Here is a 19,989-nt window from a genome sequence, read left to right on the forward strand (position 1 = left end):
GACGCCAGAGCAACTTGAGAGGTGGGAGGGAAAGCGAAGAGATGCATTTACTTCGTAAGCGTCGATCAAGACTATAGTATTTTGTTGACATTTGCAACGACAGGATCAGATGCGCGGCCAATTTTTACGGGACTGTCCCTACGGGGCCTATGGTATGGTTTCGTATTCCACTGAAATGCTCGAAAACGAAGTGTGTTCCATTATCTTAACTTCAAGGTTAATTCTGTGATGATTAGTTTCTACAACCGTAGGTAATTTGCGCAGAACTACGTCTATTAGTGATATACTCACACCAATTAAAATTGGCGCGATTATAAAATCTCGGTACGTTAGCGACTGAAATACATAAGTATAGGTATGAATATATATATATATATATATATATATATATATATATATATATATATATATATATATATATATATACAGAAAGATAGGTCAGCAGTCCACAACGCCAAAGAAGGCATAGGGGTGTGGTTAGGGTCTTTTCTTTTTCACTACAGTTAATTAGGTAAACATTTTTTTAATTAAACAGAAGAAAGGAAGAAAAAAAACACAGTCGCCTAGATATCCGAATTGGTAAGGCATTCGACATGTAATCGAAAGGCGTGGGTTCGGTCCCCACTTTGGGCACGTGTTTTTCTTCTTTCTTTCTTCTGTATAATTAAAAAAATGTTTACTTAATTACCTGTAGTGAAAAAGAAAAGAGCCTAACCACACTCCTATGCCTCCTTTGGCGTTGTAGACTGCTGTCCTATCTTTCGGTATTTCGTCAATGAGCCCCTCATTGCCTTACTATATTATTCTGCGAAAGCCTAGCGAGGGTCTCGGTTCCGGCACCCTTGATGCCTAGGTAGCATAAGAGGGCTTCCCGCCAGTAGCCCGCTCATGACAGGCTGTAGACGTTCGGGTCACGCCCCGGAGATTGAAAAAAAGGTCCCCTTCTCCCCGTGTAGTCAGAGTGGCGCTGGCTACCGCCCTCAAGCGTCAGATACACTTCTAGTAAATATAAATAGCCCAAAAAGTGAAGGAGAACACAGTCGCCCAGATAGCCGATTTGGTAAGGCATTCGACATGTAATCGAAAGGCGTGGGTTCGGTCCCCACTCTGGGCGCGTGTTTTTCTTTCTTTGTTTCTGCTGTATAATAAAAGAAATGTTTACCTAATTAACTGTAGTGAAAAAGAAAAGAGACTAACTACACCCCTATGCCTCCTTTGGCGTTGTAGACTGCTGACCTATCTTTCTGTATTTCCTCAACGAGCCCCTCATTGCCTTACTATATTATTCTGCGAAAGTCTAGCGAGGGTCTCGGTTCCGGCAGCCTTGATGCCTAGGTAGCATAAGAGGGCTTCCCGCCAGTAGCCCGCTCATGACAGGCTGTAGACGTTCGATTCACGCCCCGGGGGTTGAAAAGAAGGTCCCCTTCTCCGCGTGTAGTCAGAGTGGCGCTGGCTACCACCCTCAAGCGTCAGATACACTTCTAGTAAATATAAATAGCCCAGAAAGTGAAGGAGAACCTAGTCGCCCAGATAGCCAAATTGAGAAGGCATTCGACATGTAATCGAAAGGCGTGGGTTCGGTCCCCACTCTGGGCGCGTGTTTTTCTTTCTTTCTTTCTTCTGTATAATTAAAAAAAAATGTTTACTTAATTAACTGTAGTGAAAAAGAAAAGAGCCTAACCACACCCCTATGCCTCCTTTGGCGTTGTAGACTGCTGACCTATCTTTCTGTATTTCCTCAACGAGACCCTCATTGCCTTACAAGATATATATATATATATATATATATATATATATATATATATATATATATATATATATATATATATATATATATATATATTTATATATATATATATATATATATATATATATATATATATATATATATATATGTAGAAGTACGCTCTTCGGAGACTATTTCCAACGTTTCGACCTGAGACAGGTATTCCTCAGAAATGAAAGCTTTGGGTAAAATCGTACGGACTCAGAGTGGGGGCGGCGCCCCGAAACACAAGTCACATGGGAAACAAACAATATATATATATATATATATATATACATATATAGTAAAAAATGGGTGTATCTTCTAACAAAACTGTTGATTGGTCGACGTTTCGGTCAGATGCCGACCTTTATCAAGTCTTGATAAAGGTCGGCATCTGACAGAAACATCGACCAATAAGCAGTTTTGTTAGAAGATATTCCCATTTTTTAGTATTTGTCACGGCAAGCTAAGGCAGCTCTTCTCGTAATCTATATATATATATATATATATATATATATATATATATATATATATATATATATATATATATTTGTAGAACAGAGACGTACGGGACGAGGGATTCCGTAAGGACACATATGAAAGTTGCAGTCCTTATTGCCAGTGCTATTTGGCGTTTTAACAGTGTTTTATAGTGCCGAATGAAGAATGATTGCCTTTTTTTATGCAGGAATAAATAATTGAAAATTGAAGTCGAGAAAAAATGCGGCGTTTTTTTCCGGAAGCGGGAATCGAACCCACAACCTCCACATAACGCGTGTGGTGCTCTACTATTGCGCTAGTTCCGCGGCGACTCCCCTCTCGACTATACCGCGGGGTTTTGTATTTACGACTATCGGCACTATAAAACACTGTTAAAACGCCATACAACACTGGCAATAAGGACTGCAACTTTGATATATATATATATATATATATATATATATGTATATATATATATATATATAAATATAAGGTTTTCGAACAGGAACGGAACCGAACCGAAACCCGAAACTGAACCCGAACCGTTAATTTGGGAGCACGCTGATCCCGAACCGGATGTGAACCGAGAAACAAAATAACGGTTACAGATACATTCCGAAACGGTTCGCGCCGTCGTTGTTGATATTGTACAATCAATACAATCCAGGGCTTTTTTTTTAATTCACGCACCATCAACTTCGTGCCCGCTCCAGCACTTTCCCCTCAGGACCATTGAACACTATAAACCTCTATGTAACAACAAGGGAAATGAATGAGCACCAATGAAGCAATGTTCTGTTGCTGCTGGAAACGCGAGTGTAGTGCAAGCTGACCAAAAGAGATATAATTCTCGGCAGCTTTCTTGGACTTTCTTGGAGCAGTCAGGCTGCTGTAGTGCTCCACTGCGCAACAGCCAAAGCCCACACCCGACGCATGCGAATTTTTTGCATGTCATATTTTTGTCACAAATATCTGATACTCTGCAAATTGTTAATACCTGACAAGTGTGACTGCAGGATTTCTGAGTGGTTATGCCGTTTGCTGCAGACCACAAGTAGCCTCGATCTCCCTTCCCCACGACCGTTTTTCTGAAGTCGATCAAAATCTGGAACGTTCAAGTGGCCTCGATCTCCCTTCCCCACGACCGTTTTTCTGAAGAAGATGGAAATGGGGAAGGTAGGTGTGTAGAGATTTTGATCTACGTTTAATATCGCCAGCTGGTTAAAATACGTCTGCCGGCCTGCAACATAAGCGGCGCCTCGGAGCAGAAATATAGCGCGGGGCACCAAATACGCCAGTTTTTTTTAAATGTGTTTACACGAAACGCAACAAAAAAGGCGAATCACGTTGTTTTAAAATACTACGCAAAAAATAAGTAAAACCGAATAAGAAAAACAGCGCCCAAACGTGGACATTTCTCCATACTTTTCTTTGCCTGGCTTCCACAACCAAACGTGCCATCAATGCGAAGGAAGTAAGTTCTACGGTCCGTTTTTCGTTTCAGTACAGTGGACAAGTTCCTGTTTTTTCAGGTAGGAAAAAAACAGATATGTCAGGGAAAACTCTTAAGGTGCACACTTAATCTCTTCGCAAGATACTGCAGCCCTCGTCCTTGTCTTAGAAGCACAAACAGTAATTAGGCAGGTGCCACGTGCAGAAAGGCAGACCGGTACTTCACACAGTATCACTCGCCCAGCGACCATCTCTTATGCTTGTTCTCCAGTTTTGTCGCTTAAACATCTGCTTTCTTTCGAAGACTGCCCAACTCGCTACATTACTTCTACTGCTACTCTAAACGTGTTCCTCAATGACACGACGCTCGGTGGAAGACACACGATACGGTCACTGTCGCAATGATGCGTGGGTGCCACTGTCGATCTGATGCGAAACAGTTGACGTGCGGCCCAAAGGAGTGTGATGACAGTCGAATGATGTACTAAAGCGCCGTAGACTCGTCAACGGTTGGTCACGTTGGGTCGAAGTAAGGGCGTCGTCGATAGCGTTGAGAAACATAGTCGCATCAGGCAAGATATCACCTAAGCAACCGGAGCTAAGCGTGGTAATATCGACAGGGAGAAACGACTTCGGCTACGTCGATAAGAACGAAAGGGTCAATTTCTTCTATAAGGCCAACGCATTCACTGCGAAAGAGTTTGATGGGGCACGGATTAGGGTTTGAGACAGGCGCAAAACAGGAACCGGATTTGATGTCGAGGACAGCAAACGGCAGTGGAAACGATTTGCGAAGCGAAAAGAGACCAGAAGTAGCAAATATGACTGTGGTGTCCGAAACACTGCTGCACGACAGCGGCACAAGCACAGATGAATCCGTGGAATATCCGTGACGTCAGCAACAAGCAACTTTGCGGCACCTTTCTAGCAATCGTTTTCAAGTGCCGGAAACAGCTCTACTTCAGCGCGCGCGCAGTCAATGATGGCGTGATGGCGCGACAAGAAGTCCCATCCTAAATGAGATTGTGAGAGCAAGACGACAGGACGATGTGCTCGATGATGTAGACGACCCCTTGAATTGTAACCCGAGCATTTCATGCGGCCAGCGGTTCCAAACGTTGCGCATTAGCGTTGCGCAGCGTAACACTATATATAGGTGTCGTCACCTTTCATAACGATCGGCAGAATTTGTCGTGAATAACAGAAACCGCAGCTCCAGTATCCATGAGCGCCATTGTAGCAACACCATAAACATAGTTTCATTAAATTAGGCGGCGAAGAAGGAGGACTTTGGCATTTCGACGTTGACGCAGTTTTTGCCTCCGAAACTGCGGCGTCTAGTTTTCCGTCTGACTAGTCGTTGGGTGAAGGCGCATCGGAGAGGGTGAGCAGCGTCTTGGAGACTGCGAGCGGCGGCTGGCGAAGTCAGGGTCATTGGACGAGATAGGTGTCGTCGGAAACGGGGCTGGGGCTTGCGTCACGGACGGTGAGTGCGCATAGGGAAAGGACCATGATGAGTGGCGCGCACCCGTCATGCCATGGTGACAGTAGCGTACCACATGTCCCGCAATCCCACACGAAAAGCAGATGGGGCGATTATCGGGCGTGCGCCAAGCATTCGCGAATGTAGAAGCTGGATGCGGAGTGACACGCATTGACCGGACACGTTTAACCCGGGCAGCGGCATGACTCCCAGGGGTGTACGTGGCGGCAGGACACGGATGAGACGGACAATGGGATGCGGTGAATCGATCTATTTACAGAATGTGCATAGCGGCCATTACCCAGACCCCGCGCAAGGTTCGCGCCAGACGTCGTCGTTGTCGTAATCATTCTTCGGTCAAGGGGCTGTGAGGCATTGCCCACCTAGTCCTGTAACATCATGCCCCGGGTTGAGGGCGACCGTCCCAGTCGATGCCGAGGCAGCGTGAGGTTTGCGATGTGGTGAGGGATGCGATGAAAACACCCCTGTTGAAGCCTGGCCCCACAGAAGCGATGTCTTCAAGGCAGAGACGAACCGTCTGTGGAATTCGAACCACGCCAGACGAAAGGGCTGAGGACACGGCGTCTTCTTTGGTCTGTTCTCGGCTTGTGTCGACTGGTCTTCAGGGGCTGCACACGGGCTGGATACACGGGGCGGGGGTCGTGGTCGAAGGCAGTTCGCCGTGGGCTGGGGCTGCCAGACATGGCCGACGTTCCATCGACGATTTCGCCAAGGCCGAGACGATGCGATACGGAGGCCAGGATGGGGATGATCCCGCACACTCCACCCACACACTCCACCAAAATTCGGCTGGCTACCACCCTCAAGCGTCAGGTACAGTTGTAGTAAATATAAATACCCCAGAATGTGAAGGAGAACACAGTCGCCCAGATAGCCGAATGGGTAAGGCATTCGAGATCTAATCGAAAGGCGTGGGTTCGGTCCCCACTCTGGGCGCGTGTTTTTCTTTCTTTCTTTCTCGTGTAATTAATAAAAAAAAGTAATGTCACTAACGGTAAAAAATATTCCAACCATTCCCCTATGCCTTCTTTGGCGTTGTAGACTGCCGGCATTTCTTTCTGTATTTCCTAACGAGCCCCTCATTTCCAAACCCTATTATCAAGCGAAAGCTTAGCGAGGGCCTCGGTTCTGGCAGCCTTGGTGCCAAGGTAGCATAAGAGGGCTTCCCGCCAGTTACCCGCTCATGACAGGCTGTAGACTTTAGCGTCATGCCCCGGGGGTTGAAAAGAAGGTCCCCTTCTCCCCGTGTAGTCTGAGTGGCGCTGGCTACCACCCTCAAGCGTCAGGTACAGTTGTAGTAAATATAAATACCCCAGAATGTGAAGGAGAACACAGTCGCCCAGATAGCCGAATGGGTAAGGCATTCGAGATCTAATCGAAAGGCGTGGGTTCGGTCCCCACTCTGGGCGCGTGTTTTTCTTTCTTTCTCGTGTAATTAATAAAAAAAAGTAATGTCACTAACGGTAAAAAATATTCCAACCATTCCCCTATGCCTTCTTTGGCGTTGTAGACTGCCGGCATTTCTTTCTGTATTTCCTAACGAGCCCCTCATTTCCAAACCCTATTATCAAGCGAAAGCTTAGCGAGGGCCTCGGTTCTGGCAGCCTTGGTGCCAAGGTAGCATAAGAGGGCTTCCCGCCAGTTACCCGCTCATGACAGGCTGTAGACTTTAGCGTCATGCCCCGGGGGTTGAAAAGAAGGTCCCCTTCTCCCCGTGTAGTCTGAGTGGCGCTGGCTACCACCCTCAAGCGTCAGGTACAGTTGTAGTAAATATAAATACCCCAGAATGTGAAGGAGAACACAGTCGCCCAGATAGCCGAATGGGTAAGGCATTCCAGATCTAATCGAAAGGCGTGGGTTCGGTCCCCACTCTGGGCGCGTGTTTTTTTTTCTTTCTTTCTCGTGTAATTAATAAAAAAAAGTAATGTCACTAACGGTAAAAAATATTCCAACCATTCCCCTATGCCTTCTTTGGCGTTGTAGACTGCCGGCATTTCTTTCTGTATTTAATAACGAGCCCCTCATTTCCAAACCCTATTATCGAGCGAATGCTTAGCGAGGGCCTCGGTTCTGGCAGCCTTGGTGCCAAGGTAGCATAAGAGGGCTTCCCGCCAGTTACCCGCTCATGACAGGCTGTAGACGTTAGCGTCACGCCCCGGGGGTTGAAAAGTAGGTCCCCTTCTCCCCGTGTAGTCTGAGTGGCGCTGGCTACCATCCTCAAGCGTCAGGTACAGTTGTAGTATATATAAATACCCCAGAATGTGAAGGAGAACACAGTCGCCCAGATAGCCGAATTGGTAAGGCATTCGAGATCTAATCGAAAGGCGTGGGTTCGGTCCCCACTCTGGGTGCGTGTTTTTCTTTCTTTCTCGTGTATTTATTAAAAAAAAGTAATGTCACTAACGGTAAAAAATATTCCAACCATTCTCCTATGCCTTCGTTGGTGTTGTAGACTGCCGGCATTTCTTTCTGTATATATATATATATATATATATATATATATATATATATATATATATATATATATATATATATATATATATATACTGCAAAGATGCAGTCCTTATTGCCAGTGCTATTCGGCTACTTTAGTATGCTTTATTACTCCAAAAAAGGTGACTGCCATTTTTGTATAATACAGGAACAATGAAATCAAAGTCGAGAAAAATCCACCGTGACCATGTGTGGATGTGTGTGTGTGTGTGGTGGGGGGGGGTGCTTGTCAGAGAGTAACTGTGGTAGAGTGTAACGAATGGTATTTCCTGTCTTTTGTGTGTGACCTGTGGAAGTTTTGCGGGGCCTGTTTTTTTTTGTGTGAAAATTTGTTTGAAATGTTGATAGAACCACATTGCAGTACTCCACGTGCGTTCCAAAGCAGAACGTGAAACCTATCTAGTTAAAGCTTTCGTGGCTGTTGCCGTGTAATTTCTCTTATACTACAAGGAGCGCGGGCAGGAGCAGGCGACGGTGTTCTTCAGTAGATGTAGAATATAATTTGCCATCTCAAAAACAAAGCATCCAGCAATTCTTTAATAACAGACCCGTGCAAATATCAATCTTATATTGATGTTCTGCATTCGGTTTGCGCACTGTCTTGTTCTTGTTGAACCATGTTGACAAGTTTGAACATTGACACCGGACTTAGACATTTAGACTTAGCTGTGAGTACATAAGACTAATACTCAGGTTTTGTTTCACTAGGCCGGCTGGCTGAATCGAGTCACAGAGAGACAAACAGACAAACTGACATACAGACATACCAAAATTTCTGGTTGTAAGTAGCCCAAGAAAAACTATCATCTTAAAAATGTAACGCAAAATTGTTGTGTCAGTATTCATTTACGGCATATTATCCTTCGTGCCGCTGCTACACGACCACTTGGCAAACGCTCGTATATAAACTGGAGCGAGAACCAGGTCTTTTGTTGGACTGCAGGCCATTGTTGAAATGGTAGCCGGTTATATTCCTCGGTGCGCGAGTTGTTATGATAGTCGTCGTGATGGCCATTGTCGGATTCTTCCTCCCGGCAGGCAGTGAGACGCCTGGCCATTTTGCAAATGCCAGTTTTGTGTCCCACTGAGGAAGATGTATCGACAGAAACTGAAATAGTTCATTGATGTTATTCATATGTTGTAACCATCTTCAGCTGCACATGTGTGACGGGCTTTACTTCTTGCACAGACGCTATTCTGGCGCATCTGGCAGCCGAGGATAGGCCATCGTGCGCAGTCTTTTGTTTGTTTGATTGTAGGATTTACCGCGCCGAAGCTACACCCGGGGTATTAGGCGAGCTGTAGTGGAGGACTCCGGAATAATTTTGACCACCTGGGTATGGTTAACCTCTGCCGAAAATTTGACACGTGGGCGTTTGTTTTTCACCTCCATCTCAAAAGCGGCCACTGCGGCTGGGATTGAACGCGCGTGCTAGGGCTCAGCAGTCCAATGCCTTAAGCGGGCACACATAAACGTCCGAGAGGCCCGGTTTACGACTTGGCGCGTCAACATATCTTTAACAGGTTGAATGCGCGCTTAAGCGACCGGTGCGGCGGGTCATGCGGCATACAAATCGCGTCTCGGGCGGAGGCGCGTGCGGGGTCGCTTTCTCTTCCGCTCTTGTGTTCGTCCATTTAGTCACTGGCCACCACGACAGGCACGTTTTGGTAAATGAGTTCGACAATTTCGCTAACTTTACACTTGAAACGGCAAGCACTGGTTATTTTTGTCTAAATATTAGCGTCGCAAAACCAGCGAAAAGAGCACTGTCTGGCTCAATGTGGAAAGCAAATCATCTGTCATTTCGGGAGAACGAATTAAGAGCGTGACGTACAGATGATTGCGAGCGAACGTGCTCATAGTAAATGGCGGGGAATGAGTGGAACGGGGGGTATTCTCGCGTATTCCCGAAGCATATCGAGAAAGGGCGAAACTCTCGGTTGCCCGACGTTCCCTGCATCCACAAGCGTGCAGTGGTGTGGGTCATAACGCCAAAAGCGTTTTTAATCGCGCGGAGTTGCTTGTGCCCATTTCCACAAGTGAAGACGTACCTCAAGGGTGTTTATGTCAACCTAAAAGAATTTCGCGAAACCTAATTTCAAACCTTGCGCGAATATTTCAACTACAATCAATACACTAAAAAACTACTGAACAGCTGCACGTTCAGCTTATGTCGGTATCTAAATGAAAATTTTTAAACGTGCTACGCCGAAAAAATATTAGTTCAGGTTGCAAGAACCAGCCTTTGCAAACTCAGTCAGCTCCATTCCTGCCACGGGAATAATGCACAAAATATAGCAAAACTTTCAAATTTCGCGCTACCACGGAGCAATATATGCAGGATTGACAGGACAGAGGCCACTGTGTAAAACGCAATTTTCAGGGTGTACGACTAAAGTCAAGCTGAGTAACGAGTAAACGTAACACGAGGCCCACTATAATCACACAGACTTGTCTCTAGAGGTAGAATACATCCCAAACCCAAACGTTAGGCCTACGGAGTGCACACCTGTGAGCTACTGTCAATATCCAAGAAAACTGAGTTGTACCTCCAGAGTAGCACATATGCGCAGTTTCGGACTGCGCTGTTTGTGCCTGACAAACGAAAGAATTCATTACGAGGAAAGTTTATGTTCTACCATCTGTATTGTTAAATGGAAGGGTGCATGATATTAAAGCAAAGCTTTAGTACTTTTGTTCTGTGATTACGCGGCGGATATGCCATTTCCCTTTTTACCGGAAACACACCCCCGGTGACACGCCCCTGGAAGCGCATCGCGTGATCGGCCGGGCCCGCTTTCGGCGCTGCGCACAAGGCCCTGTTTAAACTCGAGCGGCGGCCGTTGCCGCCGCTGAAGCCAAATAGCTGATCGGCAGGCGAGCACCCCCGCAGACGTTCACGCAAGCGCCTTTGGGTCATTTCGGGCTACATCACTCGCCTCGCCCCAGTGAAGGGGAACGGTGCGTTCGTATTGAATGAACGCCACATTCGCTGGGCCTCTTTCTGTGAGCGATGCACCGATAGAATGGCTCTGATACCTGGATGGCAATGCAGCTACATCGAAGCTTACCCACCCGAAACGAAGACTGAACCCGACAAAACCACGCTTTTCTTTTGCATATCCAAGTTTAGCTCAGCTAAGCCGCAGTTATTTTTCGTGAATGGCGGCAATCTAGTGCTGCTGAAATCCGCTTGGACGTTGAGCGCACGGACTCAGAATAACATTTGCCAATATCATGTTCGCCAACATAAAAACATGTCCCTTTCAAACATTTGCATGTGGATTGAGGTGCCCTCTAATGCTCATTTTAATCTAGTCATTCGTCATCACGAGTTATTGCTCACATCTTTTTGTGACCAAGAAAGTCAAATAAATATATCTCATAAAATCTCTATGAATCTGCAAAACTGGCCAAATACGAGCGAAAACGAATCGCTAGAAATACATGAGATAAAACACAAGAAATCCTTGAGAGATAAGGGAGTGTAGGTGTTGTTTCATGTCCTTGTAGCTTCTAACATACGCATTCTGATCATGCTTCCTTTTTCTTCCAGAGGAGCAGTTCACTCTCCCGCCACTTCCCAGCCTTGGTCCAAAGCTCGAGAGAGGTGAGCCCTCGTCGTTCCTCACCTCAGCAAAAAAAATCAACTTATCGCGCTAGTAGAAAAAAATGTGGTTTATCTCAAATTCATAGGGTTATGTACAACACGAAAGTGAAATTTGCCTGCCAGGAGCAGTTGAATTTTATGTGCACGAGTGTGAACTTGCACATTGCTGTATATATAGGTATGTATATTTATATAAATATGTATATATATATATATATATATATATATATATATATATATATATATATATATATATATATATATATATATATATATATATGTATATATATATATATATATATATATATACATATATATATAGATATATATATATGTGTATATATATATATATATATATATATATATATATATATATATATATATATATATATATATATATATATATATATATATATATATATATATATATATATATATATATACAGAAAGATAGGTCAGCAGCCTACAATTCTAAAGGAGGCATAGGGGTGTGGTTAGGCTCTTTTTCTTTTTTACTACGGGTAATGAAGTAAACTCCATTAACCGTAGTAAAAAAGAAAAAGAGCCTAACCACACCCCTATGCCTCCTTTAGAATTGTAGGCTGCTGACCTATCTTTCTGTATTTCCTCAACGAGCCCCTCATTTCCTGACTATATATATATATATATATATAAATAGTATAAGTAAAGAGTCGGATACACAGCAAGAACAATAACAAACAATGTTTACTTACATAGCGGCAACGGGACTTGCCTTCATCAGAGTAACGTTACATGATTTGCGAAACCGTGCGAAATCATGTAACTTTACTCTGATGAAGGCAAGTCCCGTTGCCGCTAAGTATCATTGTTTGTTATTGTTCTTGCTGTGTATCCGACTCTTTACTTATACTATTTCTGCCCGCTTTGTGAGTTTATCTTTCTCTAGATTTATATATATATATATATATATATATATATATATATATATATCTATATATATATATATATATATATATATATATATATATATATATATATGTGTGTGTGTGTGTGTGTGTGTATGAGACCGTGAATAAGGGTTGGCAGTCAAGAAAACCTCGGAAAACAAGGGGGAGGTTGTGGTGGCTGATGGAAACAGATGAAGAATTTTTTTTTAGTCAGAAAAAAATTTGTGAAAAAAAGCCCGCCGGGTGGGATCCGAACCCGTGACCTCCAGAATACCGGTCTGGTGCGATAACCACTACGCTACCGGCGGGGCTGTTTCCCCGCCAGTTTCTCGGGTTTTTATGTTAAGTTTTTTTTTTGTTTCCTGTTCTTGGGGGTGGTAGCCAGCGCCATTTGGACTACATGGGGTGAAGGGGACCTTCTTTACAACCCCCAGGCCGTGACTCGAGTGCCTACGACATGTCGAGAGTGGTCGACCAGCGTTGAACCTTCTTAAGCTACCTTTGGCACCAAGACTGCCAAGACAGAGGCCCTCGCTAAGCATGTAGCGAATCAGAATATATATATATATATATATATATATATATATATATATATATATATATATATATATATGACACCGCTAGACCCCTAAACAATTGACAGTGGATTACTCGCGCCGAAGCATTGCGTAAACGTGACTAAAACCGCTAGCACTCGTAAACCGTGCGAAAGAAACCGAAGTGGTTGTCAGCGAATCGCTCGGTGAATTAACGGTCTGCTGCAGGAAAACAGCGCGAATCGCGAATATGCAATTCTCCGGTCAGTGTGCTCGGAGACCGACGTCCTGCCGGCGGGTCGTTTTGGCAAAGTTGCGGCCACTTCGGTCGTCCTCCGCTGCTTGCACGGCTGGCGGTTGAGTAGCGAGGAGCTCAGCTTGTGAAACACAGGAACAGATTTCGTAGCCAACAGCAGCACCGCCATCTATCGGCGCTCATTGGCGTCACAAGGCACTACTTTGAATAACCTCTTCTAGACGAGAGCACCATCTAAATAAAGAATCTCATAAGAAAGGGTATAAGACGCGTTCGTGAAGTTACACAGGCGTTAGTCACCGCCCAGTCGGCAAAGCGTCTGACAGCGCCCATTGGGGCCAGATTGATCGGGTTCTTGAAACGTTGCCCCGCCGCGTCAGTGCAACGTTTTTTGGCGATGTCATTTCCGTCACGGATACGACGTCGGTGGGGCCTTCATGTACCTCAGAATAAAACACTTGCGTGGTAAAAAAAGAAAGCGTCAACCTACTTGCACCTAGTGTGAAATCTGCTGAAACATCGAAGCTGTGGATGCCTCTAGGAAGATACTTCCTAGCTTCGGCTTCTTTCTTGATCGTTATGTTACAGTCTTCTTAGCGGATAATTGTCACAAGATTTTTTTACAGATAGTTCAAGTAAATCAATAGATACAAACGTCTTTTGCAATCATACCCCGTCCTCAGAAGTTCCTGTATTGACAGCAGACGACAATACAAGAGTTGGAGCCGTTTGCAGTATTTTTATTATCTCCATAGATGTGCAGGCTTCACTGTACAACAGACGAAGTTGAAAAGCTAGCTAGTTAGTTACAACGATCTTCTTACAGTCGGCTTTTCAAGTATTCTCCAGGCCAATGAAAGCCGTCCTATGTTAAAATGTGAAAATAACCGAATTTTTTGCACACCTTTCAAAATCTTTCTTGGGCTTTTAGAGGTAGAAATTTTGGTCTGTCTGTATCTCTGTCTGTCTATGACTTGATTCAGCCACCCAACCAAAGTTAAACATAGGCTGCACAAGTCTTGTATGCTCACAGCCAAATCTAAACATCTGAGTACGGTGTCAGTTTTCATCCTTGTCAACATTGTTGAAGAATAGCAAGGCATTATGCAAATATAAGGCAGCAAATCAGTGCATAGGTGAAGATTTCAGTGTTTCTTGAGTAAAAAACCTCATATATCCTTGGTTTTGTTTTAGCTATATAAATACTACATCAACTTTAGTAAACCGCCGCTTGCTGTTGCCAGAGCTAAGTCTTGGCAGCATTTAAGAAATAAAACGGCAATAGCAACGAAAGTTTACACTATATGGGATCCACGTTCCGCTTGGAACGCTGGTGGAGTAGGGCAACATGGTTCTATAAACGTTCAAATAGGACGCCTCGATTAACGCGCGTCTCCGCCGCACTGCCGCGCTGGCATCGAGGACCCGCACCTGTATCAGTGCAGCGCGGTAAATTTATATTCACTTGAGCAAACCTCTAACATGTTATCTTGCGAGGAACGAGGCGGGAGAAGAATAACATGAGAGGTGACCAGGGAAGAGAAGGAAGCCCTTTACTTTTACTGGGTGCCAGTCGGGTATCGTCTTTCGGCAAAATTTGCAATGAAAGGAGCAGATACGTGGCTATTTTCTTTCTCTATTGAGAACCGGTTCCTGCGCGGCTGAGAAACCTGCTCCACAGGCAGCGTGACCCGATACCAGCTCAGACTGGTGTCATAACCGCTGCTAAAGCAGCTCCGTGGTTAAAACGAAACATCCCTATTAGAAGTCATTGGTAGGGGTGAATTAATCTGTATCTCGCCACTGTGTTACCTAGAGGAGCAGTAATAAAGGCGAATTATGCTGTATTTTATAACAAAAGTGTTGTATGACTGGGTACGCCAAGGTCTCACTCACGTCATATCCGTCATGGAAGTGACGTCGCCAGAAAACGTGCCATTGGCGTTGCGGTGGCCGGATTCTTGTCCCTTCCCCCTTGAGCTGTCTCGGCGCAACGGGAGGTACGCGGCGCTCTTGCGACTGCACCAGGGGAGTGAAACCTAACATACCTTGCATGGGACGCGATATTCGCTGGCAGCGCCGACCCAACCCCTGGTGTTTGGAGGTGGTACTAAAAACATGGCGGCGCGTTGCAGACATGCACTGGGAGACGCCGTCTTAATGCGTACTGAAAAGCCGAGTGGGGGGGCAATTTTGCGCCAAATTCATTTGGGACGCATATGCAATGTAAATTGAGCGAGTGGAATATATTGAGGTGGCCAACGTACGACCTTGTTAGTGTTGCGGAACCCGCCACAATATCAAAAGAGGCATTGTTTTGACCTGTGTAATGAACTTTTGCGCGTACACTTCTTTTTGCACCACTTAATATAAGTACGACGTTGTTTTGGTTTATTAGTACACACAATCTACACAAGAATAAAAAGTACAGGTATTTTAAGTTTAATTGCCTAAATGTACCATTCATAAAGTAAAAACACAATTGCATATTTTGCGCTGTTAGTCGCAAACAAAAGTGTATGGCACATGGCCGCATGCTAGTAACTAGGTATCCAGCCAGTGCATATGTGTCCAGTGCTTTGCTGTCCAAGGTCCGTGTCGCCTCTGCTGGTCAAAGGGGCTTGACACAGCCGGTAGCTTCTGTAGATCTGTCGAGGTGGTAAATGAGCCAGGTTCTGCCTTCTCGCACACTGGAGCCAAACGCGAGATCTGGAACATCAACAAGCACGTTTTTATATTTGGGTTAGAATGAATACTAGCTTTAATGGTGCTTTCAGGCGCACATAGTTTTGACTGAAAACGTGCATCTGTATTCTAAATAACTATGATCTGATATATTTCGATATATTTCAACTTTCTTAAATTTACAAAGACGACTTGGAACAGCACCAATCATAAAGAAAAATTTTAAATTTAAATCAGCCTTTATTAATAAGAGACGGTGATACGTTTTTTATTTGTGCAATCATAATGTTCGGTGGCAACGACCCACCTTTCCTCCTAATCCAAAATACATTTCTTCAGACAAAAGCAGCCATCCCACACCACAGTCGCTAAGCAATTATTTATTTCATATATACTTTCGCGCACTGCCGTAAACCGGTTATACCTCTAATAAATTACCACCAAAGGTTAACGGAGCCATGAAGACAAAATACAAGTTGGATTTATTAGAAAGAATCCTTAGTCCCGATAACACTGACACCGATATCATCGCAATCTTCCAACAAATAACAGATATATTAAAGAAAACGTGTGAAGCAGTCGCGACCCCTAGCCAATTTCCCGCAACTTTTCTATGACGTCACCGAACCTTGTTTGTGCGATTGGCGGCCGCCTAACTGACCTGTCGCGACGACACATGACTGGACGTCTTTAAAGTGGCCTCTAGTTCTATTTGACCGCATCACTTGAATGCTAACGTGCAGTAATGCACTGAAATTTATCTTTTATTGTTGGCCAGTAAGACGTCATTCTGGCTCTTAACAAGTCACTGTGGCGCCAAATTTAAAAGTTTTTAAATACTTCATGCTATTTTTTTGTTCAAAAAACGTCTTTCGTGGCTGTAATGGAGCTTAGTGAGATACTGAAACCTAGTTGTTTTAAATTAAACGAAGTTGTATTTTCTCTTCATGGCTCCTTTGAGCCTGCATTTATAATAATTTATCGGCTTGTAGCTGTAACTGCATTTTTTGTGAATATATCGTTCTTGTACTTAAAGCTGAAACTCGAAGCACGGATCTGAAGCATAAAGTATATATTTTAAGTGGCGGAAATATCGTAATCATTGTATAATAAACATATAAAGTCATTGCTCAGTGTGTATATTTATTGCTACAAATTTATTCTGCCACATTCCTTTGATTCACGTGAAGAGAAAATGCAGAACACACAATTCAAACTCAATAAAATGATTTATGTAGTCACTAAACTTAGTTACCATACTGCTATCAACACAATATGAACCTAGGAACCCACCCTTTGACCCATAAGTTTAGGGAGATGCCTTCATCTAGCTGTAGACATAAATAGGCTCATAATAACGATAACAATAGTACTGATATAATTATAATATTCACAGTAATATCAATATTATAATAACAACAACAACGCAGGAAATCAAAAGCTAATAAAAAGAGTGCGGATAGGCTCACACTGTTCCATTAGTCATTGTATATGTTGCCCCGCATATACATTTTCCTGCATACCGTGCATTCACTGGCGCTAAAATGCACACACACGATCGAAACGCATTAAATATATAACGCACGTATAAGCAAACGTGTGTAGCTAATGTAGACATTGAATTAAATATCAGATGCACTGCCGCGCAGTTCATGCGTAATTCAAGAGTGAAAGAAGACACTCAGAATGTAACAAACAAATAATGCACGTGTAGCGCACTGAAATTATAAAGCTACTGCTGCAACCGCATCCTGCTATCTCGTGCAAGCGTAGAAAAGCAAAACGAGCCCCATGCAGATTGTACGTTTCGTCGGCCGGAACCTAAAGGAATGTTATGTGGCCAGGCGTAAAGAATTTTGACACCACTCAGTACAGCACTATCTGTGATGACGGCGCGAATTCATTTATGCGTCTATTTCGATAAAACGAACTTCACGGTGGCAAAAACGGCCCTCCGAACACCGTGGATTGTAGGACACTCATGGGCGCGACAAGAAACGCCCCTTTAAAACTTCTAGAGCACTGTAGTGCGAAGTAGAAAGGCGCGGTTCCCGTTTTCCACTCGGGGTGGCGATCGTATTTTCGCAATCTCGAACTGCAACTGTTAGGTTCACTTGCATAAAAAAATCCGTAATTATTAAGTAACTTGGTAAAATATATAAAATGCATTCACGACGTTCATTTATGCTCGTATGTAGTACAGCCCCCAAACGTTAAGATCGCTGCAGTCACGAGACAGAAGAACGGCGGAGTTTCATCCCCCTTTCTACGCTATGAGCAGGGCCGTGTGCAGGTTTACGAACGCGCCTATGCCCTCCCCTATGACTCATTAGGCTGGTGCTGCCATCTAGAAGAGGAAAAGCGTAGTAGCGTATTACGACGCAATGAGCGCCGACAGTTGGCGTCTCGATACCAGCCCCTTCGTGAAACGGGAGACGCGCAAGAATTGACGCAAGGCTCCGCTGTGGCATTCATGACCGTAGCGCTCGAAGCTCCTGTTCGACCAGTAGTACCATTCTAAATGCAGAGCATTTCTTTAACCCAGGATGTCACCCGGCGTTGGCGTGCCTCAGCGTCCGCAACAGCCGTTCCAGATGCGCCCTCTCCCCCACTCCTCCTCTCACGCATCACGCTACCCTCCTCGGTCTCAACAACAGGTCCGTACCCCTCCCCCTACACTATATAAAAAAATACTTACCGGCGCCTGGTTTCCATCCGACGACCCTGCGGGCGGAACGCAAGGTACATGGTGCTCTACCCACTGCTCCACAAAGCCGCACATAATGGAAGGCTACGAACGCGCCTTATATCCTTGACTCATTCAAACTACGTCAAGAAGCTGCTGATACAACGCATTCACTACCTGTAGGCGGAACGCGAGGTACATGGTGGCTCTTCGCACTGCGCCACAAAACAGACACAGAATAAAAGGCTACGAACGCGTCTTATATCCTTGACTCATTCAAACTACGTCAAGAAGCTGCTGATACAACGCATTCACTACTACCAACTTTCCAAACACTAAACGTTAACGCAATACACCCACCCTCTATGCAAAGCATTTACTCGAGTTTCCTCGCGGGGATAGGTCCTTTGTTTTCTGTTTACACCATTATACGGAATTAATGAGTGACTTGCCACAAATATGCCTTTTTAAGCAAATGCAAGGCGTGAGAACATTGCCTTGTCTTCGCCATTTTTACACGTCTTTACGAAGTTGTTTCCCGGGCTTTTTATATTTTAGCCGTCGTTTTTTTGGAGGAGATTTATGAGATACATATTGTATCGCTAGCGCGATCGAACGAGGCATGACGCTGGGGCGCGATGGAAAGAAGGCCGCATCTTTATTGTAGCAGTGTTTATATAGCGAGCGAGACGAGAAAGAGTGCTTACCCTCGCCGCACTATCGTATCAAAGGGGGAGGGTTTGACACGAGGCGCTTGCTGCGCAAGATAAGACACATCCTTCTTGCTGTACAAAACAATTAGCACGTGAACACAATTGAAAGGCTCACAAAATGTTAGGCACTCATTCATGGCATTTCAACAAAATTTTTCTTGTAAGCCAGCTGTCTCGGCGCTTTGCTGTTCGCTGCGATCTTCTTGGAACTTGTGTAGCTGTTGTGTCCGGGATCGGGGCCGCGGGCATGTAGCCCGATAACGCGACTGGAACCTCTTGCGCCGTAACAGACGGTGCTTCGTCCTCACCGCTTTCGGGAAGGTCTGGGGTGAAGTCCCCGCTGTTTAGCAGCAAATGTCGACATTTCCGTCGCAGCTGCCGCCCTTCTGTCGGGACAACGTAGGTCCTTGAATGCCCGGAAGGCCTCACGACTTTAGCTTTCCTCGCTCATGCTCCTTTAGAACGCAGACAAACCTGGCCCCTGTTTCGAGCGGTGCCAGCAGTCTTCCATTCTTCCATGGCGGTTGCTCTGGGAGCGCTTTACGATGGAATGTTCCGGTCCGGTCTCCATGTCCGGCAGGATGTTGCGCAGTCTTCTGCCTTGCAATATCTCCGCTGGGGCCATGCCGCACTCAAGTGGCGTTGTCCTGTAAGCAACAAGACCGAGCCAGAAATCTTGCTTTGCTTCATGCGTTTTTTTCTGTATTCTCTTAATAACCTGGACGCCTTTCTCAGCCAAACCTTTCTGTTGCGTATATCCTGGACTGGATGTGATGTGTCCGAGGTCGTATGCCCTTGAAGAGGAACTGAACTCGTGACACAAAAATTGGGGGGCCATTATCTGTCAGGACGTCCATGGGAATACCTTTCCTAGAA

At 44.7% G+C, this 19,989-nt stretch overlaps 1 protein-coding gene and 1 pseudogene across 2 annotated transcripts in view; both read left to right on the plus strand.

Annotated features, from left to right (window-relative positions):
* The window catches only part of LOC144142082 (uncharacterized), a 78,836-nt gene that overhangs the window by 16,564 nt on the left and 42,283 nt on the right, over positions 1–19,989 (plus strand). For both annotated transcript variants that reach the window (XM_077673505.1, XM_077673506.1), the window contains exon 5: positions 11,255–11,308. In XM_077673505.1, coding sequence (XP_077529631.1) covers positions 11,255–11,308 — 54 coding nt within the window. The remainder of the gene's footprint in view (positions 1–11,254; positions 11,309–19,989) is intronic.
* Positions 19,361–19,931, plus strand: LOC144142204 (uncharacterized; annotated as a pseudogene).

Source organism: Haemaphysalis longicornis, unplaced genomic scaffold (genome assembly GCF_048455015.1).
Source record: "Haemaphysalis longicornis isolate Haplotype H1 unplaced genomic scaffold, Haemaphysalis longicornis Haplotype H1 scaffold_6, whole genome shotgun sequence".
In the NCBI taxonomy this organism is placed as follows: Eukaryota; Metazoa; Arthropoda; class Arachnida; order Ixodida; family Ixodidae; genus Haemaphysalis; species Haemaphysalis longicornis.